At 34.6% G+C, this 21,774-nt stretch overlaps 2 protein-coding genes and 1 long non-coding RNA gene across 5 annotated transcripts; 1 reads left to right on the top strand and 2 right to left on the bottom strand.

Moving 5' to 3' along the window:
- The first annotated feature begins 737 nt into the window (after nucleotides 1-737).
- On the top strand, nucleotides 738-2,771 carry LOC125062522. Its single transcript, XR_007119285.1, has 2 exons — nucleotides 738-1,022; nucleotides 1,231-2,771. It is a non-coding gene; the product is annotated as an uncharacterized LOC125062522 (long non-coding RNA).
- LOC125062521 lies at nucleotides 1,942-13,250 on the bottom strand. The gene is made up of 10 exons (XM_047668514.1): nucleotides 13,144-13,250; nucleotides 6,749-6,926; nucleotides 6,253-6,485; nucleotides 5,860-5,986; nucleotides 4,965-5,154; nucleotides 4,085-4,214; nucleotides 3,431-3,512; nucleotides 2,886-3,016; nucleotides 2,285-2,372; nucleotides 1,942-2,078 (listed from the first exon to the last, which is right to left on the bottom strand). Exons 1-10 carry the CDS (start codon nucleotides 13,189-13,191, stop codon nucleotides 2,002-2,004), a joined length of 1,284 nt encoding a protein of 427 aa, XP_047524470.1. The 5' UTR covers nucleotides 13,192-13,250; the 3' UTR covers nucleotides 1,942-2,001.
- Nucleotides 13,251-14,726: 1,476 nt separating this feature from the next.
- Nucleotides 14,727-21,774, bottom strand: LOC125062584 (Y+L amino acid transporter 2). 3 transcript variants are annotated; one of them, XM_047668593.1, is made up of 11 exons: nucleotides 21,360-21,774; nucleotides 20,712-20,986; nucleotides 20,329-20,431; nucleotides 19,993-20,108; nucleotides 19,631-19,756; nucleotides 19,461-19,560; nucleotides 18,925-19,093; nucleotides 18,279-18,479; nucleotides 18,062-18,211; nucleotides 17,302-17,473; nucleotides 14,727-16,172 (listed from the first exon to the last, which is right to left on the bottom strand). In XM_047668593.1, the coding sequence occupies exons 2-11, from the start codon at nucleotides 20,914-20,916 to the stop codon at nucleotides 16,111-16,113; spliced, it is 1,404 nt and encodes a 467-aa protein (XP_047524549.1). In that variant the 5' UTR covers nucleotides 20,917-20,986; nucleotides 21,360-21,774; the 3' UTR covers nucleotides 14,727-16,110. The 3 variants fall into 3 exon arrangements, with proteins under 3 accessions (XP_047524549.1, XP_047524550.1, XP_047524548.1); XM_047668594.1 differs by having other exon boundaries at nucleotides 21,612-21,774; XM_047668592.1 differs by having other exon boundaries at nucleotides 21,435-21,773.

The raw sequence follows: 21,774 nt of genomic DNA, 5'->3' as shown, positions 1-21,774 counted from the left end.
GTAAGTATAAATAAAAAAGGTTGCGTGTACTTATGTACGCGCGTAAGAAGTTATGCTTCTTTGGCATTATTAAAAATAGTTTTTGATTGCATGCAAATAATTAATTACAATTAAATAATCAAAGACTGGAAAGGGAGTCATTATAGTCAATAAATTTCAGTTTACATTTGAAAAATTAAATAAATAAATATTTATTATTATTCTCTTACATTAAGTGTAACATAAATTCTATTATTATTCGAATGTTGTTTTTAAATTATGTCCAATGCCGTAGCATCTTCCGTGGGCAACTTCATTCTGTTAATTTTGTGTCACGGTGCGCGCGCATTGTAAAATTTCACTCTCATCAATTTTTCATAACGCGCCTAAAGAAGTATAACTTCAAAAATAAAAATTCTTGTGTAGTGTTATTACTGAATTTTTATGTAATTTTAGAATTTGAGTTAAATTAAAATTACATCGTTCTTTGATAGCTCAAACTAATATAAACAATTAGTAAGGTTAACCACACGGATCCTACTCCTACGATGTGTTCTTACTTCAATTCAGTTTCGAAATCAGGAACGTGATCTACAAAAGCAAAAGTGTTTGTATTTGGCGTGATTTTGAAATTTCCTCTAAAACAAAACAAAATATTCTTTCCACCTATTTTGCCCCAAACTCGGTTGAGAAACCCCTAAATCTAGAGGGAAATTCTCTGATCTGGCAACACTGAACTTAGATAAAGTATAGATGGATGAATAGATGGATCCAAGGCCTTGCCGCACAAGAAATAGCATTAGTTGTTCACTGTGTACTGCGTTGGGAAAAATTTCCCCATATTAGGTAAAATGATTACCTATTGATGTTTTTTGTGGAAATATATGGGGGAGGCCTAAGTCCAGCAGTCGACGTCTGTTAGCTGATGATTCCCAATTGATGACGATGACAAGGTAGAATTGGACATCGTGACTAACTAAGACGGAGATAGAGTGGAAGAAACTTAATGCTTTTCTTGGTAGAAATTTGTGGAAGGAAATGAGGTAGGTATTTGACCATAGTTGGATATTATGAGCTAAGTATTAATAATAATGTAGAAATAAATACAACTCATGACAGCAAAAATATTTATTTAACAATTCACTTCTAAGAGCCTACTCTGCTCTTAATTAAACTTGCTTATTGTGCAATTTTTTAATTGTTTCATCTCGTTTAGAGAGAAGTCACAATAAAATTAATTCTCATTTCCAGATATCCTAAAGTTATTGCTTTGATAAGTAACGAGACACGATTGTCTAATGGGCTTTGACAAGGAATATGGTCACAGTCAGGTCAGAAAAAAAATTGTGCTTCAAATATTTTTTTTAAACACTGCCAATAACTTTGGGGACACTATTTTATAAGAAAAATATGCTATGCAATATTTTGCCGCCAACATCTTTTTTAGAATAAAACTCGGACATTTTTCAGAGAAATCGGAAAACCAATGGCACCTGAGCACTTATCGCATTTAATGCTTTTCAGATTGTATGTCATGTTTGGAGTAGCCTTTCGGTCCATTCAGTTTGTTGATTGAATCTTGATAGACACTTGATAAAAATGTGATATATCTATTACGGCATTTGTTACCATCATGATCTGTCGTAACAGCATGAATATTTTTTAATTGTAAAACTGGCCTTTATGAAGTGAAAAAAATAAAAACAATAAAAGAGTATCTAACATATCTTACTCTATGCGATTACCTATATAGAACGATAGTTGTTTGGAAAACAATTTTATTGTTGTTTTGATTGTTGGATTGTACAAAAATATTATTTATATTGGGCGGTATTTTTATTTGAATATTTTTACCTCATTATTTTCTATACACATAAAACAACAATTTTTTGAGATTTGGTGGAATAATCTGTATTAGTTGACTTTATTTTATTACGTAAATGTGAGTTCTCGAAAATACCTAATGCAATTAAATTGTAATTAAAAATGATTTAATAGTTCTTTTTAAACTTTTTTTTACAATTATTTTAAATTCTTTCCATGCTCAAAATTTGCTTGTATTTGTGAATCGTGGATGAACTTATAACTGCTGTCTCCTCCTGAAAGTAAATTATAAACATTACGCATTAATCAAACTCTGCCAATAACATAAACTGTGTTGAATATCTTCTGCCATTTCAAATATTATTTATTATACTTCCTTGTATGACAGCAAAGGCCAAGTGCTATATCACATTCTTGGTCAGTTTTCCCTCAGGAATCTGACCCAAGTATCACACACATCTACATCTGTTGTTAAAATTACCAGAGTTATCTGCCGGAAGATGCGAGTTCAAGATTATTTCTTCGGGTGCACCATCTCGTGTCTCAGTTCTGAAATTCGCTGGCTGCACCTAAAAAAAACAACTATATTTATACATCACATCAAGCGCACTACTTGCTACTAGCTGCAACACACATGCGAATTGGCTTTGGTAAATTAATGTTTTAAAAAATACAAAACTTTATTTATGACAAAACGGTTGTGACAAAATTTCATATATCGCTAGTCGCTAGACCCACACTAAGGAGAAAAAAAAGTAATTTTAGTGTTACAACTATGTCTTAAAAGTCATTAAAAGAACTAACCCTGGCTGTATGGACTAAAGTCCTTTGCCTTTCCCATTAGGGAAAATTAATATCATATTCATTATAAGTTAGAGATATTAATAAAATTAAGAGATATTGTTTTGACAAATATGTTGTGAGATAAATAAGAAGTCAACTGATTTAAATAAAATGTTTGGAAAGTTTTTTTCTTGTTTCTAAAGATTAAGACGAATTTATGAATGTGCGTTAGTACAATGACAGCAGAACAGACGTTTTCTTTGTCTTATACTAAAAAAAAACACCAAGCTGTTTATTACCTGTCCTTCATTCCTCATAATGTCAGGCATAACCACACCTCCTGGATATCTATTGTAAATACCATTCAGGTTGTAGTGTAAATTCATGTCTGGACCAATGTTTGCTTTGAGAAGCTGTTCCCAGATGCCACCTATAGGCAATTGTTGTTTAGTTAGGAGGTTCCATTAGCCTTCAAGCACTAGCCAGATACATTTTAGCATCTGTTTTACTGATAATGTTTTAAAGAATTTAAGTAATATGACTCCTACAAAACTATTTACTAAACACTCAATTGTTCAATGTTTAGATAAATCTTTCTTTTTATGTTATTTTCTTGATTTTATAGCAAAACACGTGATGATATAAAAAGGTTCGTACACAACCTACCTACAGGTAATGTTTTCTGTACGAACCTTTGTGGGGTGTGCCCCATTCAAGTTTTATGCGAAGAATTGTAGCCCTTCAATTGTCACAATATCATCATAATGAAAAAAAAATGGAAAACATCGTGGAATACGGAGCCTCGTAAGCCTTAGCAAATACACGGAAATATATATTACTTTACCTTTGTCTATAGAAACAACTGGTCTATTGGACTGCCAAGGGTATTCACCGTGAGCTTGGAAGTATATTGCATATGTTGATAACTAAAAAAAATTATACAAATGACTTTCGTATCACAATTTGATCTTGAACACAATCGAATATTTCGTCAAAGGCGTCGCCAGGGGGGGGGGAGGCAAGTGGGGCAGTATCGGGAAAACTTTTGTTGAAATTTATTTTTTACTCTGTTTACGTGTTTTAATTATTATACAGTCAACACCACGTTCACATTTTCATTAGCTTTATACAACACATACTATTCTCATCCTCTGTATCTACTACTAGCGATGACTCGTAACAATTACCAATCATATATAAATACGGGCCTATGGGACAGTGTACGCAATGTATACTATCTATAAGACATCATCAGCGCAAACATAGAGCAATAAAGTTATACATTCGGCGAATCGTGGCATTACCTTCTTGCATATAAGAACCCTTATTGAAAATATTTATGTACCTACTAGTATACGTATCTTAACAGCGGTGAATACTTAGATGCAGAAAATCATTAAAAACTGTGTTTCTGGACTAAACTGATGATTATTTAAACCGTTTGTGCGTTTAGAAAGATCAATTTACATGTTATTATTTAATGTACCTAGTCTTATACCTGTGTATAATATAGTGATAGCCAATATTTCCCACCATGCCCCACAAAAGCGGTCCCGTTTGCGTCCAACAGTCCAGTTGGAATGTCCTGATGAAGGGATTCTGGCGATATTCGAAGGTTACAGCCATACCTAATAATTATTCATATATATAAAGATTTGTCTGTTAGCGTTAAGGATCACCCGGTTAGAATAATGATATTCAATGGATGTTGCTGTTTAATGGTACAGTCTGAAGGCTAAAAGTTGCTAGAAACTAAAATAGGTGTGTGACAACCTTTGCTAATACTTAGTAGATATTTGGGGCTCACAATACGAGAAGGAATATTTTCGAAAAAGTTCCCCTGATAACGCCTAAGGTGATGGAAAACATCGCGAGGAAATTGAGGTTTCCTAGTACGAAAGCGTGTCATCCGCCAACCCGCACTTAGCCAGCGTGTATTAAGCCGGTTGCAGATCGAAAACTAAGCTATGCCAAGGCTAAACTAAGCTATGCCAAGCAAGCTAGGCTAAGCTAAGCTAGAAATAAATAGCGTGCGGACCAACAACTAAGCCAAATCACAGTCAGTACGGCGATGGATGTGCAAAGGGTGTGCGGGGTAGCGGGAGGGGCTTAGCTTAGCTCGTGTAGCTGCGCATCGGCATACACAACTAACTTAGCTTCGCATATTTTAGTTAGCTCACATAGCTTAGTTCGCATAGTTTGCAGTCTGCACACAAGTATGTAAAACTGCGTCAGCTATGCGAGCTAAGCTAAACTAACTTAGCTTAGCTCTTGGTCTGCAACCCGTATTATGGCTTCACGCCCTGACACTGCTAGATGGATCACGAGTGCCGGTGACGTCTTATATAAAAAAAACTATAATATATATTTATAGTTACCAATCAGGGCATGCTTTAAGTATATCGTATGGCGCCCGGTAGTACTCAGCCCTCCTTACCACCGGGTTGCGTCGATTGAATCTCTCATTTGGATCCGTGAGATTGACGCGTTTTATTTTGACATCCCTCCGTTCGCAGATGTAGTCGTAGTGAAATTTCGGTACTGATTCACCGCGCGCACAATATGTTGCTGATGTTATACAATATTAAATTGAGACAAATGATATACATTTTTATTTAGTAGAAATAAAGTTTCAGCAGTTTGCTTCTGTTCTTTCGGTTGTGGTCTCAATATTAAACATATAAAAATATACTTGTATATCATTTCTTGATTTATATATATCGTACGTAAAAAACCTCATATGATTATATACCTCCAATACAAATATACTTCATTGTATCTGAGCTTCATATTTCTGTATCTATTTCGTGACTATTTCTTCTTTTTCTAATAGGCAAGTAGGTGATCAAACCTTCAGTGCCAGTACACACACCATCAACATTTTGAATCTAAGGCATGACGATTTCCTCACGATATTTTCCTTCACTGTACGCCCGAGTGTTAAATGCATGCATATACCAAAAAACCTATTGGTGCAGAGCCGGGGATCAAACCTACGGGATGTGAGTAGCATGCTTAGGCCACAAGATCAACACAACTTTCTGCTGTTCGGAGATTAAAGTTTGAAGTCTCCCCCCAATCCCGACATATCTTTGCGTTATCTTTTAATAATAATTTCTTATTTAAACCACTCAGAACATTGACTCTTATTCTGCCAAAATCAAATCCGGCAAGGGGTATTGAGCTCAGGGCCTAGTATCGCTAAGGTTACAAAGTATTTAGTTTTAAACAGACATTAACCTAAAATGATTTCTTAGTGCAATTATAGCTTACTTTTGTAGGTTCCATCAAGTGAGCTCACAGCGGCGTACTTGTCGATACAATATCTGTACCCTAGCACTGTGGGGTATCGTAGATACGGTACTTTACAAGAAAACCGCCCTTCTTGATACATTGTACCCTGGAAATTGGAAGGAATGAAGCATTGTGTCTATGATTGGTGTTCACATTTACGTGTGGTTGTGATTCGCGAAAGTGCATCGCCAATCTTATATTTAACCTAATTTGCAATGACGATAAAACGTTGTAAAAAAATCAATGTGTTATCGTATACTCGTATGAATATATTTTATGTTGAGATATATCAATGACAATTATAAGCGCATTTCTGCTGCTTTTTTCTAACTATTTATATACGTTTTACCTGCATTAATTATTGAGCGTTACCTTACAAATAACACTCCTGCGCCCAGGAGGCCTCGAAACACCGCCGAAGCAGTATGTTCTAGTACCATTTATCATAATCTCCGTTGCGCCGATATGTGAAATCAAAGTGATCCCGTTAATACCCGCCAAAGCAAATCTTTGCAATCCAGCTCGTTTGCGAACCTCGACGTTATTCTTCATACTCATAGTGTTCACTATCGCTTGCCATCCGTAGACGAACTCGTGCATTGGTCCTAGGTAAACATTATTTCTAATACTTTATTCAATTACTATTTTATTTATTTTTACGTAATGGCAGGCACACAGACGGGAGGATCAGCTGATGTTAAGTGATACGGCCGCCCATGGATACTCACATTGCCAGAAGGCAAATGTGATGTATTTTTGTTCTGATTTGTAATAACTAGCTGGTATGAGATATTGCATCTTTTACAACAAGAAAGCCCGTACTACTAAATGGATTTACTCTCTATCGATTATGATATCTAGAACATACCAATTCCAAAACTGTCTCCATCCAGGAAATTAAACATTTCCCCAAATGAATCGGGCATAAGCCCCGCGATGACCGTGGAAGCCTGAAAGCCTTCATCGGGAAGCATCGGTCCTATTTCATCCCTCGGGGTGGTAAATTCATGTGACATGTTGCTGAAGTGGGATCGAGAGGCATCGCTCTGCAAGCCAAGTCATTTTATACAGTTAAGAAGGGCATTTAAATCTGAACAAAACAATATAATTTCTAGGAACGCACAGAATTCATGGCGTAGACACACTACTAACTAGTAGGTGCCTAAAACGTAGATTAAAACGAAATTTTGCTCGGTTTGATTGATAAGTCAACAGTGGGTATCTCCAATACAATACACGTTGATTATTACGTACCCCAGAGTAGTGTTATTCATAAGTCAAAATATTTATTAATTAGGTAACTGATTGATATTATTAAATTAAATTAAAAAATTAAAAATCTTTATTCGTTATCTCAAAGATTTTACAATAGCTGATAAGTGATTGGGACCTCCTTTTAAGCGCATAAGCACTTGTGTTAGGAGAACCCGCTCTTCCATTACATAGGTGTACTAACTAATTATAATTTAATTTAACACGTATAGCTAAGCTAAGTATTACAATTTTACAATTTACTAAACATAATCTAAGGTTAAAATGTGAATAATGATATATGTGTGTATGTGTATGTGTGTGTGTGTGTTTGTGTGTTTATGAGAATGAATTTTCATGACTGATTGTAGAAGTTGACTATATACTAGTGTATTATGATTCATGATTACCTACAAAGGCTTCAGTGTCTTCATAGCTAAATGTTTCTAGGATGTTAAGTAGCGACGTTTTACATTCATGTTTATTCAATGTGTATATATTTAATATTTTATTTAATTTATTATAAAGTTTAGCAGCTTGGCATTGAAATTGTCTCATAGCAAAAACTGATTTAGATCTCTCAACAGGAGCAACAGTATATTTGCGTCTTTTGCTCAGTTTGCGACCATCATATTTAAGAGACTTGTGCAATCTTAAGGTAGTGCAAAAAATGTACAGTTGCCTGACCGATAAGACACCACAAGAGGCATAAAGATCAGAGGTGGAAAATCTATAAGGCTTAAACATCATTACTTTTAGTAAAATTCTTTGTGCCCTCTCCAGTTCCAGGAACTTCATCTTTGTAGCACCCCCCCAAACTGGGATACAGTACACTAAAATTGACTGAGCCAGCGATGTGTATATCTGTATTAGTAGATGTTTGTCAGCGATGTGCCTTAGAGTTTTAAATGTCCAAATAAGCTTTAGAATCCTACTTATAACTTGTTCTAGGTGCTCATGCCATGACATTCTTTGATCTACTACCACTCCTAGATATTTAGTGTGATGAACTTTATTTATAGTTTTACATGTACAGTTTACTCTGGTGCTACAGTTATGTATTTTTATTTCTAGATCTGTTTGAGGTTGGGCGCTATTGTATTTAGTGAAGAAAATGTAGTTAGTTTTACTTACGTTTAATGATAATAAGTTTTCTCTTAACCAGTTATCTATTTTGGAAAGCCCTATTTCTGTATGTCGACGCACCGAGTCAATAGTTTTCCCAGTGAAGACAACAGCAGTGTCATCCGCGTAGGAGTAGACTTTCCCACTATCAATTCTTAAATCGCATAAGCTGTTTATGTAGATTAAGAATAAGGTCGGCCCCAGAACACTACCTTGTGGGACCCCATATGTGACGTCAGATTGTTCGCTGATGTATTGACCTATTTTAACTGCTTGCTTTCGTTCACTGAGGTAATCAGCGAACAATGTGAGTGGAATACCCCTAATACCAATGTTCTCTAGTCTCTGCACCAGAATAGGGACAGAAACCGTATCAAATGCCTTTTTTAAGTCGATAAAAACTGTGATACATTTATTACCTTTATCAACTTCATTAACAATATGACAAGATAGTGAGGTAACTGCATCTTCGGTTGACAGACCCTGTCTAAAACCGAATTGTGAGTCTGAAAGTAGACTATACTTCTGGAGGTAGGTAATTAGTCTTTTATTAATTAATTTTTCAAGTACTTTTGATATGGCAGTGAGAACGGAGATTGGGCGATAATTTGAAACATCTTCTCTGTTACCATTCTTGTACACAGGTGTAATAATTGCTTGTTTTAGCGCAGGTGGAAACACTCCCTGTCGGAAGCAGAGATTAACCAAATGAGTAATTATGGGCACAACTAGCTCCCTAGTATATTTGAGAAACTTGGTGCTTATACCATCCCAGCCAGGAGCACTGTCAGTTTTGAGACTCACAATAGTCAGGTATACTTCATGAGGGTCAGTTTCTAGAAGCACAAAAGACGAGACCTGGGAACAGTTGGGTCCAATCACATCTGTTCTATTATGTAACGTCGTAACTGGAATTATCTCTTTAGCTAAGTTTTTACCAATGTTTGAAAAATAATCGTTTACCAAATTAACCGAATTTTGAGGAGAAACATTTAAATTTAGTAATTCTAGATTTTGCGTTTTAGGTTGGTTACGATAAGTGAGGGTATTTATTTTCTTCCACAAAGTTTTCGGGTTTTTTATACTCTTAGCAAGGTCTTCATTTTCATATTTACGTTTGACTTTCTTTATTAAACTATTGCAGAAATTCCTATATCTCCTGTATGTAATTTTAAGAATTTCATTATGAGGATCAGCTCGGAGTTTTGCTTGCATAGCATTTCTATTACGAATACATCTAACAATTCCTAAGGTAATCCATGGTTTAATAAGGCGTTCCTTATTCGGGATAGCTCTAGTGATAGTATTGGATTGAATACACTGCTTTAAAATAGATATTAATTTATTAGTTAAGATTATAGGGTTATTATAGTAAATTAGATCATTTATGTTGCTGTTTTTTAAATAACTTAAAGCGCCTTCCATGTTGATTGAAGATTTAATTTTCGAGGTATTGTAATTCGACTTAGCGAGGTAGGATAGTTTTAAGAATAACATTTTGTGATCAGTAACTGTAGAATCAATAACGGTAATAGACGCACACGTACCTATGCACCTATCAAGTTTTAGTATGAAATGATCTATGCAATTGCTATCTCGAGTAGGCAGTGTATGACCCGGGAGCAGGCCATGCATGGCTAGCATATTGAGGTAATGTAATCGGTTCGAGCGCTCCTGAGATGTTTCACTGGATTTTTGTATTAGATTTATGTTGATGTCTCCTGTTATTATAATGTTATTCTGAGTTTGTAAAGTTACTAAGTGACTATTTAATGAATCTATAAAATTTTCAGCGTTAAGGTTAGACGGGGAGCGATAAATACACAACATGGTATAGTTACCTACTTTGACTTGTAAGCAAGATGCATGTTTTAAATTTATTTCTTGAACGATAGTTTTATGGTTGCTTTTTATGTAGACAACTACGCCATCACTACGATTTAGATGGCGGCTTGTAACGAAGTGAGTGTAGTTATCCATTTGGGGTATAGGCTTGTGTGGATCGATCCATCCCTCGGTCAGTGTTATTACATCAGCTTGAAATTTGAACTCAGATAAAGTTATTAAAAGATCATCAAAATTATTGTAAATGCTTCTTATATTTTGTGATATTATCGTGAAATCAGATTTTTGTATGGTTGTCTGTCTTGAAAAGTCATTTATAGTATGGACATTAGATTGGGCTATTTGTATGTTATCTAATTCGTACATGATTGTAGTCTGACTATCCATAAATGAGTAACCAGATACTTTCCGTACACTTCGAGAAATTATAATTTACTTGGGATAAGAAATTCGCAGTAAAGCCGAGATTGAATAAATGTTTATAATCACTTGTGACGTGTTTGTAGCCATGAGCCATGAGATAAAGTGAGATCGCACTAGAATAGTGTTTAATATATGTGAGTGTATCAGTGCCTGAGTGTAAATAGTATATGTAGTGTAAAGGTTTGTGACTATTGTTTTTTAGAAAAAACTGTTTAATAATGGTATAACAAGAAAAAAATTTTACAAAAAAAGGACAATAGTTAAAGAGTCATGCCTGCATGAGGCTGTGTACCTGTGATTCGTTTTTGACCTTAATTACCGGGGTGTTTTCATTCTTTCTTAGGTAAACACGTCCGTAAGAAGTCCAACAGAACTTGTAGTCTTTTGATTTAGCTAGATCGCGAGCGAGAAAGTGTAGTCTAGCGCCTTTCGCAGTGAGCTGCTCGGAGATAAACACTGCAGTTTCTTCATTTTTAGTAGCTCCCAGATGCTTCGCTCGTAGCTTTTCTTTATTTTTGATGTTGTAGGTTTTACAAGATTTTAGTAAATCTGATTTAAGAATCGAGGATGATAACTCAACAATTATTGGAGTATTCGTTTTATTAGAATCTCTTTTCCCTTTTAGCCTGTATATGTCTTTGATATCATCTTTTTTAATACCGCTATTCAGGGATTTTGATAAGCTTACAACCATGTTTATTAAGTCTTCCTTTGATTCTGTGGGTAGTTTTGGCATATTTTTTATTTCAATATTAGCCTTACGTTGTTCCCGCTGCAATTCCTCAAGCTTGTCCTCTAAAATTATAATTTGTTCTCTGTCTTGCTTTAAACGTACTTCAAGCTGTTCTATTTTCTTCCTAAGGTCTTCATGTTGCGATGAGAGGAATGCAAGGCTACTTTCTATGTTGGTATTACTCTCTCTGATCTCTACTTGGGCAGACGTTATTTTTTTAAGCTCTTTTTGTTGTTCCGCAAACAATGACTTAATCATATCTTTCATCTCTTTTTTAAAACTTAATAATTCATCCTCAAATCCATGCTCTCTAGCCCTTTTTTGACGTTGTTGAACATAGCTCGGTGGTTCATTGTCACCGTAAAGGTCTGTGTGAAAAGTTTCCATTTTGTCGACGTTTGGCTCAGAAACACTTTGTGATTTATTGGCCATAGGAGAGCGTTGAACTTTTGGCATCTTATAAATTCACTAATTGGGAAAACACAAAATTGAATATGAATTTATACTTGGGCCAGACCCTTATTTTGCTCCGCTACCGCTTTCGCCTTTAAATTGCACTAAGCGATTAATTAATATGACTCACGCACAGCTTTATTCTAGCGTCGCATCGGCGCGTACGCAAAGTAAAGCGTAGCTCACGAAACTGTTTCGTTCACTGTTGTTGTCCTTCTCACCCGTAGTTAATTGACTTCTTGCGCGTTATGGGCGCCTGGTACTTCACCAAATTTGCGGACAAGATATTATATTTAATTTTTATAAAATATTTTACGTAAGCTTACACGTCTTAACGCTTTCGCGGTCCGAGGGGAAGAGGATATGATATGAAAGGCCAAATAATATTATTTATTACCATTGCTCAGATAAAGGCAAACAAGAAGCTCTACACCACTCTTTCATAGCATTGTCATATTCTTTAGTGGGGTAATGCAGCTGATATTAACATCCCATATTATCTAAGGTTTGCGTTGTGTATGATCCACAACTGATGCTGCTGTTAATCTTCTTTAAATAATTGTAAATAGTTGGTAAAATTCTCAAGATTCTGTTGGATTTTTTTTCGATTGACAAATTGTTGCCAAGGTAAAAATTATTTTATTATTATTTATCTCAAACTTCACAATTTAAGGACCGCCATTCTCACTTTAAGCTTGTAGTGGTGTCAATACGTCGGGTTGTCTTCAATATGGCGAGGGGGTCGATGCGTCGTACCTACACGTGATCGGATGCTACTTGTGGTGACTATTTTATTTCAGCCATACAATACGCAGAGGCGATGAGAACTTGGAGAAACTGATCGTGATTTGTAACACAGAAGGCAAAAGATCACGTGGCCTTTCGGCTTTCACCAACCAGATGGACCGATCAAGTGAAAGACTCATCGTCCGCTCCGTAGTCAGTAGTCAGCTCCAGGTGCTTCTTTCCTGATCATGACGCTCAGACATGAGCGAGAGAGAGTGGTGACTAATCGATCTTGGAGCGGTGTATGCCTATGTATTAGTTTTTTTCTTCCTTTATGCTATGCTTTTGCATGTTATTCCCAAATAAATGTAAGTGCATGCTCCTATTTCACCGTGCCTTGCTGATGAAACGTTGGGTGTTCTTAGTTATTCGTTATTTTAGATTGAATAACAATAATCAACTGTTTTAACATGTGATGAGGAGCATCATGTAATGAGTGCAGGAGCTTAAAACATTTTTAATAGGAACTTGGCGATTTAAAACAGTGAGGGAGAATTATTGCCAATTATTCTTGTCGTCCGTTCTTTTGAGAACTGGCTTTAAATGTAAATTTAGACGATTTTTACAGTCATAAGTGTACATTAAGTTACCTAAATAAATAGATTTCGCGACGTAGTCTAAGGGCTAGTCGTAGTCTATGGTCTTACCTTCGAAATCCATATTGTGGTGAATACTAACAATGTTATTTTATTCATATCACACAACTAGCAATACAACATTCACTAACAAAGTCTCTCTAAAAACCTAATTGGTTTGTTAAAAATAATTGCTATGATAAGCATTTTACTTTGAAACAATTATTTTTTATACAAGTGTTCTAAGCACAAAAACTTAAATAATATTGTATATGTATGTCTCTAATACTAAAAAGTATTTATTAATCAGCATTTTATTGATATACATTATTACATACAAAAATAGAAATACAGTAAAAATCTATTATAACGACATCGAAGGGACTACTCATATTTGGTCGTAGAAACCGATAGTCGTAACAGCCCATGAAGTTATTATTAAGTACTTAATACATAGAATTCAGCCGGGACCTTTGATTTTGATCAATATAACCGGTATGTTGTTCTAAAGTTCTTCCTTTTACTACTCTAAGATGCGGCCCCTGTCCGGGAGACGCCCTCCTCCAACCTTTTCCACTCTATTTTATTTTTTGCCGTCGTCATCCAATTTTTTCCAGGTACCCTTTTGATCTCGTCAGCCTATCGCTCTATTGGTTTGCCCTTGTTTCTTTTTCCTTTTAGACCAGTCCATTCGGTTACTATTATCCATCCATATAGACCATCTGTCATCTGTATAACTCCATTTCCATTTAAGATCTTGATTTTTGACAAAAAGCCTGATTATATTATCCAGTGTTGTTACTACATGAACATGCAAATTACAAGCCCTTTTGCCTCATGCTTAAAAAAACTTAGTTTTTAAATATTATTTTTGTATTATTTGTGTCTATGCTAATGTCAAGGTTGCAACAAAGTTATCTGAGAAACATTCAGGCTGATATGTGAATCGAGGGAACCAACTCAACGACATTTAAAGATAATTAATAATTAGCCGCTCGTCTATTAAAAACAACAACGATGGTAAACGAAGATAAGGCTTATGTCAAACCAGGGTGTAACAAAACGTTGTGCGCTTGGCCCCATTCTGCCCGTGAGATAGTCATCTAGGCCCTAGACTGTACATCTAACCACCTAGAGTCTAGGGGGTGAGGTTAGGTTAGCTATGAATTACATAAAGGTTACATCCGCGAACCGAAACACCTATTGATATTGAAAGGCATTCGAACACTTAATCAAACGATTTTCGGTCCCAGTAAATAACTCGTGTAGAAGTTGCGCGGTGCGCTGGACCACACGCGGCTCCCGGGCTAAAGGTTTTGATATAACTAATACTATTAGAGAAATAGATCATATCGCTAAAAAAGGAGAGAAATTTGCTATGGTAATACTTTGGAAAATTTAAAGGGTTTCGAACACTTAAATCAAACTTTTACTACCAGCAATACCCATTCCCAGCAGCAAGTCCCATAGAAACATCATCGAGATATTTCATTGAAATTTTTATCTCCCCCGGACAAACACCCTGGTCTAATGTAATGATGCAAAATGATAAAAATAACTCATTCCACATTTCTTACTGGACCGAACTGGCTATACGAAACCCTTAAAACTATCCTACTATCAGGGAGATGAAAGGATAAATGAAACATGGTAAATCCAGCTTTATTTCGTATAATTTATATAAAAAAGCAACAAATTTGGCACATTTTTGTTACGAAAACAGCAACAATGGCAATAAATAAAAATCTAAATGCTACATATCTAAAACATACATTAAGTTTCATAAATCATAAAATAATTTATAGCCTCAGACTTCGGCTTAAATCTGTGATCATACTTGAGTAACATAATTTGTACTCTCATTAGTTCGATGAAATTTTATATTTGTAAATTCCATAGTGCCACAACTGTCACATTAGTCCAAAAGTAAGTAAAAAAGTTATATCGAAGCAAAGCAGATACATAAAATAATCACACAAAATAATATTATCATTATAGTTTGTTTATTTTTAATAAATGTTTTATCCTTTAACTAACGAAATTCCTTAAGTATATAAAGCTCTGCTATGTTAACGGTTACTCAAGTACAGATTAAAATTTTTACCATAAACCCAATCAAAATCCAAATCAGTTAAAAAAGTCATACTCTAAATTTAAATTAAATCAATCGTTATCTTTTCGGGAAATTTAATATCTGTGTTGCACTGTTATTTAGATAATTTTACTCTTTCATCATCAGGTGGCCTCTAGTTTCGAAGACCAACACTCACTTTCGGTCGCCGTGCCAGCGAATTGATCATTGGAATTTAACGGCTAAGATTCGGCTGACAATTGACAGAAGTTGAAATATTATTGACGCGTCGCGATTGTAATGAACGCGTATCAAAACTAAACTGTATAAGCTATTAATAATTAAAACTTGAATTTGTTACTGCAATTTTGGATAAAAAAAGTTCCTATCCTGTAAGGCACTGGATAAATTGTGATAAGTTATGACTAAGACAACTTTCTTCACCGCTAAGCCTGATAAATTCTTATGTACTATACACGGGTGACATTTTATTGTCCTGTGAGGATTTTTAACACCTTTAAAAAACTTTGAGCATATGTTGGATGCGATTGTGCTAGATATAACATAATTGTAAAAATCGAGATTCCATTTAATACTTAAGAGATATTTTATTAACAATGATTATTATCAATACGTACCCGTTTGTGCCCGTGGGCTGAGTCTTTATATCGTGTTTTGTTTGTTTTCTTGCGCAAGAGCAGAACCAAGAGGTTACAAAACTTGAGTTGTGTATTTAACAATACTATATTTTTTGTATTATTACAAATGTGTTTTCGGACAAAAAATTCTCCGTCTCTAATAAAAAATTCCCTTCTTTTTGTGTGAAGATTAATCTTCAATTCTAAATTAATGAATAAATATTAGATCTTTAGTGAACACCTCTTATGACTATTATATAATAAAAACAATTCGATCGAAAATTTCAATTCCGTATATACTGCTACATGTAACGCTAAGCGTAAGGCACCTTACTCATCCTTGTCTTCAACTGCCGTCAGGAATAATTTCTGACAGACATGCGTAAATTTCACTGTAAAAAAATATATATACTATATCGTTCATATCTTAATATATATATATTTCTTGTGTGCGTGTGTATGTGACTGAACGACTGGACCAATTTTGATGAAATTTTTTGTGTGTCTTCAAGGGGATCTGGGAATGGTTTAGATTCACAAATCAGCCCGCCAGATGTTAAGGGTAGGCCACCCTTAAATTTTTATTTTTTAGACAAAATTTTTAATTTCTATTTTTTTATGATACAGCATTAAAAAATACATACAACCCCTAACTTTCACCCCTCTACGATCAACCCCTATTTTTTTATTATAAATGATATACATGGCGAAACGACGTTTGCCGGATCAGCTAGTATATATATATAAATATATAGTTCACCACAATTAGCTTGGTTTGGTTAGCCTTGATATCATATAATTTCTAACCCTTCCGTAACAGAGTAGGCTTACAAAAATAATTAAATAGATACCTTTGCATCCCAAAAATTAATCGTATGATTTTACGACAAGATTTTGAAAAAGTTTTATTGAGAGACTTGTTTGTTTACCGGCTTCTTATACGACACAAGTGGTTTTCGGATGAAATTAACTTAATAAATTTCCTAATTTATTAAATAATTTCAGTAAGAAAAAAATTACTATATGCGAAAAAAACATCAGTGACGCTACAACCTCTTTTGGTCTGGGCCTCAGATTCCTGAATATGTTTCATGATCATTTTAAAATCTAATAGGCATGTAGGTGATCAGCCTCCAGTGCCTGACACACGCCATCGACTTTTTGGGTCTAAGACATGTCGGTTTCCTCACGATGTTTTCCTTAACCGTTCGAGCTAATGTTAAATGCGTACATGGAAAGAAAGTCCATTGGTGCACAGCCGGGGATCGAACCTACGACCTCAGGGATGAGAGTCGCACGCTGAAGCCACTAGGCCAACACTGACTATGAGCGAAAACGCCGCCTATTAATAAACACAACCTAAACCTATAAATAAATTTCAGATATATACGAACTAAGAAAATAGTTTCTGTAATCAACAAAAACTGAGCCAGTAGTTTTTGATTAATACACGCATTGTTGGAGGTGACAAAATCTGTTATTTTTCTTGTATTAATATATGTGCAATTCTTATATACTAACCAGAAACATTAGACAAGTACTTGGGTTGACCACGGACAAGGACAAAGTAAACAGGTACACCAGCTAGCGTGATTAAAGCGCCAGCTATTACAGCAACCGGCTCACTCACAACAGGAACTATCATCAAAACTAGGAGGACTGCTACGAATATGATCGGCATCCAAAGAGATACCTAAAATTATTTATTTATGTATTATTTCCACAATATAAGGATTTGCTCAGGTGATCAGTGAGTGATTCCGATAAAATAAATTGAGCCAATAAATATACCGAATTTCAATGAATAAATCCGTAGTCGAAAACTTGAGATCGCAGTACATAAAAACAATATTATCGGAATTACGTACAAAGAGTACAGATGAAGATCCATATAAATCTTTTTGTAGGATTGTTTTGGTGTTAGAAACCAATAATAATCGCTACGTTAAATGCGTAATTTTTTCAACCTCACGTACAATTTCTTCAATTATATCGTGTGTTTACGTTCTATTATTTTTTGACAGATATTTTTATACAAATTGCGCCACCTATGCTGAGCATTAGCTAACTTGCAACATAGCACCAGCTGTTTTCAATTACATATTGTTTCACCTTTGAATTGTTATTGTTACACTGAACTGACATTGGAACCTTTAGAGTTAAACACAATGAAATATATACTAAGCGAATATTCACAGGCCATTGAATGAACGAATTTGGCATACGGGAACTACTTAGTCCCGACACTGAGTTAACCCTATTTTTATTATGTTATAAATACCTTTATAGGCCTGACTAACTCCGGTCTCTTGTACCTAAGCCAGAGGACTGCGCTACAACTCAATAGTGTAAAGAACGACTCGACGACTGTACAATATGTAATAAGCGACGTCAGGTTGCTCGGTATTAACATTATTAGCGATATTAACATCTAAAAAATAAGAGCAAATTAATAATTCAAATTAATTTATAATACAATAATTAATGTTCAAACTCACCAAAAACACGAGTGAAGGCATAGGTGACATACATTTAACATTTATATGCGCCAAAAGCTCTGGCATATGCCCATTTCTTGCTCCCGCGAAGCACATCCGTGATGACGTCATGATATGTACGGAAAGGCCACCGAGGATAGCAATAGCCACCAATGTCGGCATTGCCCATTTTAGCCACCCCAAAGCCACTACTGCGAAATCCTACAAAGGAAAGTTTTGTAATATGCAATTTATTTAAATAAAATATAAGGTTTAAATAATAAATGATTATTGTATGGCTTCTATTGTAACCATTGATCTCCAATAATGTACATGTATAATTATTGTAATTGTTTTCGGCAGTTGTCCCACCGCTGACGATGAACGAGAGCTGGTTGGTCTCTCGGCGTGAGTTTTGATCGCTGAGCAAGTGTCGCTAAGCCAGAATTATCTTTGAAGGCTCTTGTCGTTCAGCGATGAACTAGTGGAGCGAGTCCTCTATATATAGCTTTTCTACGTTTCTTGAGCGAGAAAATAACCGATAGTTAGTTTCCTCCCGTTGGTGGGACAACTGCCTTAATATTACATTTTTAATTCTTATAATATAATAACACTTTTGGAAATACAACAGTTTAAGGTTGTAAATTATTTTTAAATCTCAACTCACAACAGCAATGGCCTCTGTTGCCCTAACTCCGACCGGTCCCAAAACAGCAAAGTAAGATATATTGGCCAAAAGGTATATTCCAGTAACAAGCGGTAAAGATATGTAGATGGCCCTTGGTAGATTCACAAATGGGTCTCGGAGTTCTTCTGTCATAAAGTTAAGGTAATTCCTGAAAGTGGTCAGGAATGTTATTCAGGAAGTAATTTCACCCAGCTTTGGCAAATTCAAGCACTTTTGTAGCGTTTTACTAAAAAAAGAAGAGTAAATTAAGGATTCTGCACTTCTCGCACGCATCATGTTTCTTTTTTTTTAGTTTTTCTCTTAACTAGGGTTGCCTGGAAGAGATCGCTTATTAGCGATAAGGCCGCCCGTTGCATCCCTTATAATTTTTATGTATTGTGTTTCTTTTATTTGCAACGAAGTGTAAATCAATAAATAAATAAATTTTGAAATGATTATTAATTCATAAAAATGTGCTCATTTCTATTAAATTGTTTAAGATTAATAACAGAAATTTAAATATAGTATATATATACCAGCCAGAATATGAGAATATTCCTGAGTAGAATGCAACAGACCAATCACTAACAGAGGTTTTTGTACCTGCCCAGCCATCTTCAAAATGTTCTAATCTACCTGTAAAAATATTTAAACTTAGCAAAGGTTTGTTGTTGGTAGAGAAAGTGAAGTCCTGTTGATACATTACCTTGACACATCCACGCTATTCCTCCAAGGATAATTATGAAAAGTGCCGCAATTTTTGTAAACATAAATACATTTTGGATACGAGTTGTGAATTTTACATCATATGCATTGATAAATGTTAGTAAACCTGTAAAACTTAATAAAGTGATTATATGTAGAGGTATGAAGTTAGGATAAAGCTGTTTAGAATTGACAAAATTTCTTTCCCATGCTAGTTATCAGTTCAAGCATAAATTGTATAGTGGAGTAATTAAAAAATATACCTTCCTTTAGATATATTTTTTAATTACACAATATAATTATTAAAATATCAAAATTACCCAACACAAAAGTTATACTACATTATAACCTTAAATTACTCACATATGGTAACTGCTGCTATTAATTTTTGACAAAGTGGATCAATTGGGCAATTGGGAAATATAGGTTCCAGAAGATTGTTAGCAAATGTTACCGACATGATGGCATTGGTACTAGGCCTGAAATTTTTCCATTTTAATTAAAACACAAAAACATCTTCTAGTCTCCTTTTAAAATTACATAATTTAAATATATAACCCAAAATTGCAAATGACGTGAGATCTGTGACAGAGGTAGTTATTTCAAATCCTTTGGATGTGTTTAAGAGTTATGTGCTTTCAATGATTTCTAGATCTTACATTTATTTATGAATTGATGGTAGACAGTAGTGCAACTTACACAAAGACAATATTAGCATCCCACAAATATAAAAAAGCTGGTAATGGTCCAAAAGCTTCATTGATATAGTGATAATCACCACCACTCTGAGCAAGAGCCGTACCTAAAATATGAACATATAATGATAGAGCAGAGCCAGACCCAAATTTGAAAATGGATGAAATGTGAACTGTTAGTGCCAAGCATTTATCAGAAATAAAATAAGTACCTAAATATGGATGTTGATGAGAAATAAACCTAGAATAATTCTTCCTTATAACTCTCGCAAGAGGTCTGTTACACTTTAGTATATTCTTTTTATGATAATTTTTGTATTATACTATAGTATTTTACTTACTATTATGGAGTTTATTGTAAGACTTACATAATAAACCTATACATACCTAATTCGGCGTAAGACATAGCACCAAGAGTTGCAAGTACACCACACGCTGCCCACACTGTCAAAGCACCCCAAACAGAACCAGTTTTTTCTAAAACTTCTTTGGGAGATATAAATATTCCACTTCCAAAAATAATTCCCAAAATAATGGCCACTCCCTCAAGCAAACCTAGTTGCTTTCGCATTTGAACCTTTTCTTCAGCCATTTTTAATGTCTTAGCTTCGTATTTTTATAGGTTATTGTTCTCTTGTAATTTTACAAACCCCCTAACCAACCTGCAATAATGATTCTGGTATAAATGTGGATTCATCAGCAGATAAAAATAAAATATATTGATAAACATTCTTTGGCAAATATGTTTACAAAACTAAATTATAAAAGACAGTATCCTTATAACAATATAAGTGATTGTATTGTGTGAATCAATGAAGAATTAAAAAATTGGTGATAGTACAAATTAAAGTTATTTACTGAATATGTAAAAGGAATTGTCGAAAATCATAAAGTAAAATGTAAATGCATATAAAAATGGCATGACCCATGTGTGACCTGTAAATAATTTTTGAATATGTATGATTTTTGGGGACCTATAAAATTAAGGAGCAACAGTTTCGAATATGATTTAGAGTTAAGACTTAACGCACACACCTGTATGACAAAATCAAATCCTTTTATTTAGTACAAGAGTCATAATTAGAATTAAGTCTTGATTCACTCTCTTACCATAAAATTTCTACCGGCACACATGAAGGAAGTAACTGAAGGAATCTGATCAGATTTGTCCCCAACAAAATTAGGGCATTTCTTGTATTTAACTAGCCACATGCAAGTTATATCATTTAGAAATTTATATAAAAAAATTGGAGGAACACTGATACAGACATTAACAAAAGTGCTTACTTTATAAAAAGTGATTAGGCACACTTTTGTAACTCTAATTTAATTTAAATATAAATTACAAATCGCTTAGAAAGTTTGAAATTCTCGGTTTTTGTACTTGAATACACATTACAAACTTAACAGTTAACACATAACACAGGTGACAGGTTTAAGGTTACAAGTT

This window comes from Pieris napi, chromosome Z, assembly GCF_905475465.1.
Source record: "Pieris napi chromosome Z, ilPieNapi1.2, whole genome shotgun sequence".
Taxonomy (NCBI): Eukaryota; Metazoa; Arthropoda; class Insecta; order Lepidoptera; family Pieridae; genus Pieris; species Pieris napi.
Note: the sequence above shows the minus strand (reverse complement) of the source record. Positions and strands in the feature narration are given on the sequence as shown.

Bases quoted from the DNA above. Each gene is read 5' to 3' on its own strand.
- LOC125062521 (XM_047668514.1), bottom strand. From the start codon at position 13,191: ATGAATAAAATAACATTGTTAGTATTCACCACAATATGGATTTCGAAG. The intron at 6,927-13,143 runs GTAAGACCATAG...CTTGGCTTGCAG, and splicing joins CCACAATATGGATTTCGAAG to AGCGATGCCTCTCGATCCCA. The intron at 3,513-4,084 runs GTATAAGACTAG...AATTTTTTTTAG, and splicing joins TATCACTATATTATACACAG to TTATCAACATATGCAATATA.
- LOC125062584 (XM_047668593.1), bottom strand. From the start codon at position 20,916: ATGGCTGAAGAAAAGGTTCAAATGCGAAAGCAACTAGGTTTGCTTGAG. The intron at 20,432-20,711 runs GTATGTATAGGT...TTCATATTTTAG, and splicing joins TATGTCTTACGCCGAATTAG to GTACGGCTCTTGCTCAGAGT. The intron at 20,109-20,328 runs GTAAGTTGCACT...GAAAAATTTCAG, and splicing joins GATGCTAATATTGTCTTTGT to GCCTAGTACCAATGCCATCA.